This window comes from Engraulis encrasicolus, chromosome 5, assembly GCF_034702125.1.
Source record: "Engraulis encrasicolus isolate BLACKSEA-1 chromosome 5, IST_EnEncr_1.0, whole genome shotgun sequence".
Taxonomy (NCBI): Eukaryota; Metazoa; Chordata; class Actinopteri; order Clupeiformes; family Engraulidae; genus Engraulis; species Engraulis encrasicolus.
The window spans coordinates 10634851-10644574 of record NC_085861.1 but is presented as its reverse complement, the minus strand read 5'-3'; the positions used below and the strand labels follow the sequence as shown (position 1 = coordinate 10644574).

At 43.6% G+C, this 9724-nt stretch overlaps 1 protein-coding gene across 3 annotated transcripts in view; it reads left to right on the top strand.

Annotated features, from left to right (window-relative positions):
- The window catches only part of LOC134448950 (DENN domain-containing protein 4B-like), a 72704-nt gene that overhangs the window by 57377 nt on the left and 5603 nt on the right, over positions 1–9724 (top strand). For 2 of the 3 annotated variants that reach the window (XM_063198660.1, XM_063198659.1), the window contains exons 24-29: positions 262–372; positions 3492–3667; positions 5645–5804; positions 6913–7155; positions 8157–8256; positions 9151–9319. In XM_063198660.1, coding sequence (XP_063054730.1) covers positions 262–372; positions 3492–3667; positions 5645–5804; positions 6913–7155; positions 8157–8256; positions 9151–9319 — 959 coding nt within the window. Of the gene's footprint in view, positions 1–261; positions 373–3491; positions 3668–5644; positions 5805–6912; positions 7156–8156; positions 8257–9111; positions 9320–9724 lie in introns of all 3 variants that reach the window. The other variant, XM_063198658.1, reaches the window with a different exon arrangement.

Here is a 9724-nt window from a genome sequence, read left to right as displayed (position 1 = left end):
CTTTCAGGTTGTCATGTAAATTTTTACTGTTTTGAGATAATGAAAAAAGGAAGTGCACACAAGACTTGTGTGAAAAATGAATATTGTAGTCGAAAATTTACAACAGAAGTCAGAGGTTAAAACTGGAGCAACAGACGTTTTGAACCTAGTCCATTCTCAATGTCTCCAGACGCCGACATTGTTGGTTTGTGTCACAATGTTTACTGTCTTGCATGAAGGTGACAGACACTTGTTTTTTTGTCATCTCCTCCTCTAACACAGAGCTCGCTGTCAGTCGGAAGTGACATTGACTTGACCGAGTTGCCTCACGGTCTGAATTTCCCAATAAGGAAATCCTGGGACACCTCGTCACCAGAAGGAGCTGGACTGGAGGTAAAAGCCACTAAAGTGAAAAGTTGTGCTACTTTTTTGTCCAATGTTTTATGTCTACATGGGTTGACAGCAGGCCACAATAATATTGTTGGTGCCATTGCAATGGATTGTCTTACTGATAATGAAATCTTTTTTTGAAGCTGAAATGCATTTTACTATTGACAAGAGTGGCAGCAAGTCCATGTAGGTAAAGATCTCAAAGAAATAGTAAGAAACTAAAGTATCTCTATCCTATTCTATGCCATGTGGTTCAGACTCAGGCTTCAGACTTACAGAAGCAGTTTGTTCTCAGAGCAGGAAGGTCACTCATCCTCATGACCCCATACACACCCTCCTATCCCTACTGATACTGTTAGGCCCTGCCAGCATTTCATTTATTGGTTATAAAATCACACTAATGCCTCTTTTCCACTGCTGTTTTTCTGGTAGGCCTACTGCTCGACACAGCGTGACTCGGCTGCCACATTTTGCATTCCGATTGAGCTGTGTCCTGCCTATTCGAAAAGCAAAGTGGCGGCCGAGTCACGCTGTAGTCGAGCTGTAGGCCTACCAGAAAAAATGGCTGTGGAAAAGAGGCATATATACACTACCGTTCAAAAGTTTGGGGTCACCTTCATTTTTCCAGTTATTTTTTAATTCAAGTCGCAAACATCTTTTAAATAGCTTGAAATGGAATAATGGAAAGTACTGAACAGCCACAGGTGAAAAAAGGTTGAATTACCCATAACACTGGTTAAACTGGACAGAAGAGTGAAATCTAACCAAGCTTTTTCACCCATTTATTACATAGAAATACGTGTTTTAGCCCATTTTTCTACAGACATTTCTTTGGTTTATCAGAGAATGCATTGAACTATTGGAAAGCTCAGTGTCTGCCCTTTCCAATGGTAGGTGTATGACATTTGTTGAGTTGCCACCTCATCCACAAATTCAAGTCAAAGTAGCTGCATGATTTTCTAACCATCAGAATTAACCTACTTATCAATGCACGATCCATTGTCTCAGCGATGTTTTAGTGTGCAAGCCAGTGCCATACATCGTTGGAAAGTGTAGATTCTCCTCTTTCAAATGATGTATATGTCATCCAGCATTGTATGGATTGACAGGAGTAGACATCAACTTTTGCATGCATGGGGCTCATAGAGCTCATGGGCAATTCTGGACCTCATCTCATCCCGGGAATGAATCTGTAGAACCACAAATGGCTATTATTAATGCCAAAGGAGTCTACACTTTGATTAGTACACCAGACTAGACACTACCTTAGTAAAGGTACACTTTGATTAGTCAAAAGTAAGTGATACATTTTGGTCTATTCTATGCATTGTCTATACAAGTAAATCCATTCAACTGTTACTTTTTCCAATATCAAATTGCTTATTTGTTGCATGCATTAATTTCAGGGAACAATAACTCTATACACTGATTTTATACCGGAACAGAAATTGAAAAGGAATCAGCTTAATTGTCAGAAAGAAGCATTGTGGGAGGAAAGTGTGGTGACCCCAAACTTTTGACCGGTAGTGTATATGCATATATATAAAATTACATTGTGAACACTATACATCCTTGGTTTCCAAACAAAGGCCCGCAGGCAAAATCCGGCCCGGGCATGGCAAGCATTTGGCCCACCATGAGATCAGAACAAATGAAAACATGACTGTGTGTGATTTTTTATCACTAAAACTTCAGTGGGTCATATCTCTCCAAAGCATTCACAGAGAGGTAGATCTTGTGCTAAAAGTCTCATAACAGACATTGACCAGGAGAGAAAACGGAGAAGCGCAAATTTCTTCATTGTCCAGACATCTAACTTGTTTCTTATTGGGTTGGGGCGTTGGTTGCAGCCTCACTTGCTCTACATAATTTGGCTTTGGTGAAAAATAATTGGAGACCACTGTCATACATCCTCCATGACTGTGAAGATGCTAATTCACACAGGTCAAGGTATCCAAAGAAGTGAAATTTTGAACAAGTAGTCTCCTTATTGTAGTTTCAAAGATGCTCGTCAGACCCACCTTCTACTTCCCTGAATAACAAACCAGAAACTGAAGAAGTCCTTAAGACTTTAACCCATTGATGCCTAAATCACCTGCAAAAAGTGCCTACTGAATGCCTAAGCCCTTGTTGGGAAAGTTGCCCTCAGCCTACAAAAACCTAAATATCTGAAATAAGTTGCATTTAAACCATAAGACCCTCATCTTGCATTAGGATGTGTTCATTCAGCTGTAACATACCCACATTTTTCTTTTTAAAAAAGCTTAAAGGAACAGACCACCTTTTTTTGATTTTCACATATGTGCAGTATTTCCATGCATTATTCATGAATGTGCATATCATTTTCGTCTATGTGCTTGTATTGCCCCGTTTAACAGTATACCCAAATTAGGCATACTAATGCAAGTCTATGGTACAAAATAAAACATCCTCAAATGTACTTATAAACCATTTTAAAATTAATGTAAAATTCACCAGAGTGTAAAACAGCAGTTTAATTCTGTCTAGTGATCACTTGTGACTTGATGCTAAAGATACCAGTTACTTCCAGTGATTATGCTAAGCTATGCTAATAATTCTGATCCAATGAATCTAAGAACTGAAAACACTGAGAAGAAAATGATATGCACATTCACGAATAATGCTAGGAAATACTGCAAATATGTGAAAATCAAAAAAGGGTGGTCTGTTCCTTTAAATCTCAAGAACCTAAATACAGCGTATATGTCGCTCCAGGCACCAAAGGTCAAACAACATTACACAAGTCATCAGGCTAAAATGGGTTAACTCCTTATGTACATTCTGTTGTCCCATGTGCCTGGCTAGGCCAACTCTGAGCTAATGGCCAGGCTGTGCGATATTTTCAGTCGCGGGGATTCAGCTCCGGCTCACACTCTACGAGGGAATCACAGGTTTTATAAGTTCACATCTTGTGACCCACGTCCTCACACTATGCGACCCGAGTGCTCACACTATAGAGCGTACTACACAATATAATATAATACAATACAATATAATAGATTTGTTTTCCGAAAATGCAAATGACAAAAACGCAGGAAACGTGCATAAAGAAAATGAGGCCACGGTTGTAATAAACATTTTATGTAATGTCCGGTCCGCAGGTGTTGATGTCGAGCTGCTCTCTGTGTCGGAGCTGCAACTCTCTGGTGTACGACGAGGAGATCATGGCCGGCTGGACGTCGGACGACTCCAACCTCAACTCCAGCTGCCCCTTCTGCTCGTCCACCTTCGTCCCGCTGCTCAACGCCGAGATCTGCGACCTGGGGCCCGTTAGCAGGTACAGTACTGGAACCCAGTGGCTCGCACATAGGCATTCAGGCCGACTGAGAACCATGCTGGTGCCCGTTCCCGCACCTAATTGCGAACCGGCCGTCGTGTCCACGCCACAGATTTTAGCGTTCGCGAACCAGCTTGTTACGATGCAATATACACAATTGTTACGTCACTAGGTACACATTTAAGAACAGCTACTCCTACGGTACATAAGACCTACTTTTGCATTAAAATTACTATTTTGTCATTTTATTTTTATTTATTTTTTCTATGTATCTTAGTACAAGATCTTTACAGATTTTTTTAGTTGTATTTTACTAATCAGCATTCGGTTTTCATTCAAACCTCCTAATATTTTTCTCTTTGTGTGTTAATTGGTTGTTAGTTATTGTATAACAATCCAGTTACCAGGTTAAAGTCTGTCTATTGGTACACACAAATGTCTCACAAAGCAAAAAGGAACAGGATAATATCTGTACCTCAGACGTTGTTGTTGCTCTGCTGCAGTCTAACACTTAGGAAAAGATCATTTTATTTTCCATGAGCATAAAAGTGACTATGTACTACTACACTTTCTACATTACACTACACTACACTATCTTCTACACTAGTGTTTCTCAACTGGTGGGTCGCGACCCAAAAGTGGGTCGCGGAGGGGTCATGGGTGGGTCGCGGAGCCTTGGTGTAGAAAAACCCTAATTCTAAAAAAAAAAAATCCAACTTTGCCTGCAACAATTTACAACTTTTATTTTGATAGGCTAGTGAACTCTGTGTCATCTGTTGTCATAGATACAATCTGAATGTTTATGCGAGATAGATAGCGTGCAACCAGTCATTTGAGTCTTGGTTACATTTTGAGAATTGCATTGAATTGACTTGAACGCTAAAAAAATTGGGTCGCGACCGAATGAGAGTGGAAAATGGTGGGTCCCAAGACTGTTCCAGTTGAGAACCACTGTTCTACACTAATGCTTTAGTCCTGGACCAGACTCTATGATGTGTATGTGTGTGTGTACACTACTTAACCCTGTGCGAATGTAGTTTTAAAAAAAGCGTCTGCCCTTGTTGTTCTGTATATTTCCTGTGCACTTTGTATCTGCTAGTGATGTTGACAATGAAAAAGCGTTAAAAAGCGTCTGCCAAATGCAATTTAATGTAATGGTGTACCATGCAAGACATATCCTTTAGACCGTTTGTGGTGATTAAAGCAGCTAGGCTGTTACACCTACTGCTGTGTCTTTGTGGTCAAATGATATTTCCTTCCGTTTCACATTCTGCAGTTGCAACGTGACTCATTTAGCCTCTTTCGAAGCAGAGGCAGAACAGGCGAAACTAGAGCGATCATGTGAAAACTTTCTATTTGACACAAATGCGCCATCTTGGCCTGTACGGCCAGAGACATTCACTGCTTTTATCCCGCTTGGCTGCTTTTCTAATCCATTTAACTGTTTACCCATGATCCGCCTTAACTCCTAACTCTTTAAACACCACCTGTGCCAGCCAAGTGTTTTTTTTTTTCTACTAGAATGGAGACCTCAGTTTTATGTGTCAACACAAGGACATGCGGGAAATACTTCAGAGGAGTAGATGTGTGCACATCCTACCCGATGGGCCAGGTGCAGGACAATAAAAGCAATAATCCAGTGAAAAGTGAATAAAGTTCGCAACACTGCTTGTCTTCTGTGTTATTTTAATGGTGCAAGCGCAACGTTTTGACCCACAGGTCTTCATCAGGCAAAGCCTGTGGGTCGAAACGTTGCGCTTTCACCACTAAAATAACTCAGAAGACAAGCAGTGTTGTGGACTTAATTCATACATACTACACTGTATGCTGGACATAGTCCCACTCTTGAACACAAGTGAAATCTGAAATCACAACCAAGACCTCCACAAATGCAATGCTTCCCATTCTGGAGCTTGTGGAGATATTGGAGTTGTTACATTGTAATGTGTATAAAATGTTCTACTACTTTCACTGCAGCTCCGACCGAGGCGCCCTGAACGTGGAGGACGAGGTGGAGAGTGCCATGAGGCCCCCTGGTGGCCAGGACAGCTCAGAGCGGCTGCTGCACAACGGCCTGAGCGACGACTCCAGCTCTGAGACCAGCGGGTACTCGGAGACCAGCAGCAACAACACCCTCGTAAGACATATTACACGCCTCACTCTGTACACTCACTGCATGGGTGAACCATACAGCGCACTACAGACGCTCTCAATGGGCTGTGTTTGTCACATTAGCCTCTATTACAGCACTCAAAGTGCTCTGGATGAATGTACGCATTATAGCCTGTATGAATGTTTGCATTATAGCCTGTATGAATGATGAGTACAGGTCTACACTATGTGTGGAGCATACAATCAGCATGCAAAAGCACAAATGATGAAACTCCAGATTCATGTTGCGTACAGTGAAAGCAAGGAGTTAGTGATATGATGAGAAAAGCGTGGAATATGATGACTTGTTGATGTATGGAATAGTGTTTCTGTGCAGCGAAACTGATCGAAGGCTTACATGTGTGTCGATTTGTGGATTAAACTGGAGAAAAGTCTAAGGGCCTTTCTCAAAACCTAGGACAATGTCCTTCCAAGTGTATCAGCCTAATTAGTCACACCCAGTGATTGGATACTCTTTATTAGTCACACCCAGTGATTATATATTCTGTAGAGTTCACCGAAGAGTATCCAATCACTGGGCGTGACTAATTAGGCTGATACACTTGGAAGCACACTGTCCTAGGTTTTGAGAAAGGCCCTGAAAGTCTAAAAGTCTCTGCTCAGTAGCTCGTAGTTCCTGCTCAGTAAGGGTTCTGTCCAATATCCTAACTCTTGTCCTCCCTTGTGCTTGTAACCTTGTGCTTGTAACCTTGTGATGACGCCGCAAAACACTGTTAATTGTACTGTAAGCCGCTTTGCATAAAAGCATCAATGAGTGTATTTACATTACATCACATTTTGCAGACGCTTTTGACCAAAGCGACTTACAGTACAAGGAGGATGTAATGTAATGCAATATAATTATAATGTAATATAGCATCACCCCTCTCCCCTCTCTTCCTCCTCCTCCTCGTCCTCCTCCTCCTTCTCCTCCTCCTCCTCTGTCCTCCTCCTTTCTCCTCCGTCCTCTTCCTCTCCCCCTCCTCCTCCTCCTCTCCTCCTCCTCCTCTCCTCCTCCTCTCCCCTCTCCTCCTCCTCCTCCTCCTCCTCCCCACACGTCCTCCTCCTCTCCTCCTCTTCCTCCTACTCCTCAGGGTTCGTCGTCGTTGAGTGGTCCCCCGCTCGTGACGGTGGCGTACCTGAGCCCCCTGGTGCTGCGTAAGGAGCTGGAGAGCCTGCTGGAGAACGAGGGGGAGGCGGTGCTGTCCCAGCCCCAGCTGCTTGACAGCCACTCTATCATCTTCTGGAACCTCGTCTGGTACTTCCAGCGCCTCGGCCTGCCCAGCAACCTGCTGCAGCTCATACGTGCCTCGCAGCTCGCACAACACCTCACACAGGTAAAATACTACACCTGGCACAGATAAATTACTACACCTGACCTCACACTAAATTCCCGTACTACACCTCACACAGGTAAATTACTGAACCTTTTACAGGTACACTACACTACACCACACCTCACACAGGTACAGTATCACTACATTACACCACTCTTGAACTCTGCTGCAGCTCATACACGGCTCACAGCTCGCACAACACCTCACACAGGTAAGATACTACACCTGACACAGGCCAATTACTACACCTGACACAGGTACACTATACAACACGTCACACAGGTTAATTATTACACCTCACACAGGGAAAATACTACACCTGAGACCGATAAATTACTACGCCTGACACAGGTAAAGTACCACACACTTCACACAGGTAAATGATTACACCTCACATGGGTAAATTATTACACCTAACACAGGTACACTACACTACACTACACTTCACTGCTGTGTGATAGTGTGGTGCAGTTAACTGGCATGTTGTATGTGGTTCTGGCTAACAGGCATGTTGTATATGTTTCATGTGGTTCTGGCTAACAGGCATGTTATACATGTTGTATTTGGTTTTGGTTAACTGCCGTGTTGTATGTGGTTCTGGGCCTGGCTAACTGCCGTGTTGTATGTGGTTCTGGCTAACTGCCGTGTTGTATGTGGTTCTGGGCCTGGCTAACTGCCGTGTTGTATGTGGTTCTGGGCCTGGCTAACTGCCGTGTTGTATGTGGTTCTGGCTAACTGCCGTGTTGTATGTGGTTCTGGTTAACTGCCGTGTTGTATGTGGTTCTGGCTAACTGCCGTGTTGTATGTGGTTCTGGCTAACTGCCGTGTTGTATGTGGTTCTGGGCCTGGCTAACTGCCGTGTTGTATGTGGTTCTGGGCCTGGCTAACTGCCGTGTTGTATGTGGTTCTGGCTAACTGCCGTGTTGTATGTGGTTCTGGCTAACTGCCGTGTTGTATGTGGTTCTGGCTAACTGCCGTGTTCTATGTGGTTCTGGTTCTAGAGTATGGAGAACCCAGCTGTGAGGGTGCGGCTGCTGTGGGACACCCTGATGCCTGACACGGACTACTGGCCTCCACTCTACGTCCTCTGGAGAATGCACAGTAAGGCACCAGCATCTCCTAATTATTATTTTTATCTGATAGCAAGCGTACCCTTGAAGCCATTTTCATCATACCATTCATACATCATATATGTTTATTTGTTATCATTACATGTTTTCCACGTACCCCCTGTAGTGTTCTCGCGCACCCCTACTGGTATTGGGAATCACTGCCGTAGGTAGCGCAACGTGTGTGTGTGTGTGTGTGTGTGTGTGTGTGTGTGTGTGTGTGTGTGTGTGTGTGTGTGTGTGTGTGTGTGTGTGTGTGTGTGTGTGTGTGTGTGTGTGTGTGTGTGTGTGTGTGTGTGTGTGTGTTATTTCTCTCCTCTCTCCTGTGCTGTATAGGTGGTGTGTAGAGCTGGGCAATATGACGATATATATCGTTATCGTGATATAAAAATGTATATAGTGCCCTTTCTCCTCTATCGTTTACATCGTGATAAACAAATGTATCTATTATATACAATTTAATATCATTTAATTACATTTCATGTTGTCACTATACACGCTCTAAGTTCATGTAAATGTAAAAATAAGAATAAAGATTCATTTTAAAGAAATGTGGTTTTGCCCTGCCACAAAATAAAGAGAAAATAAAGAGAATAACTGAAAACATACGTAATTGTGGTATATCGTGATATATATCGTTATCGTGATATAAAAGTAATCCATATCGTGATATAGGTTTTTTTCCATATCGCCCAGCCCTAGTGGTGTGATGTGTGTGTCTTCAATCTCTCCTCTCTCCTCTCTCCTGTGTGTCCTCATTCTCTCCTCTCTCTTGCGTTGTCTAGGTGGTGTGTAGGTGGCCTAATGTTGTGTGTGTCTTAATTCTCGCCTCCCCTGTGCTGTGTAGATGGCGCAACTCAGTGTGTTTCTTCCTCCTGTCCTGTAGGTGGCGCGCGTATGCTGCGTTGCCACAGCTGGCGGCGGCATAACCACCCCTTCACGCTGAGCTTCCTGGAGGAGGTGCTGCGCTGGGTGGGCATGAACGAGGTGCACAAGGCCGTCACGCTCTTCCTGGATACCATCGCCAAGCAACCGGGCAACCCTCGCGTCCAGAGGTGAGCATGCGCGTTAAGACACTATGACTTATGCAGGTGACCCAGGTTCGAGTCAGGTCTGGGTCATTTTTCCGACCCTACCCAACCCCATCTCTTCAGAGATTCTTTAAGTATAGAGATATGCCAACATAATAGGTTTCTATGGGCACCTAACGCGACCAGGTTCCGGTCTGCCTAAAGGGGCGTGTCATAATGCTCCTACAATGAATAGAACAGTCCTTAGGTCTGCCTAGGTCTGCCTAAGGGGGGCCATAATAGAACCAGGAAACAATGGGCCAATGGAACCTCTCTCTCTCTACTCTCTCTGATCTCTCTCTCCCACTAACTTCCTGTCATCTCTTTGCTGCTTCATCTACATTCAAGGCATGAAGAAAACAAACAGCTTTGGCCAGGCCCAGGACAAAG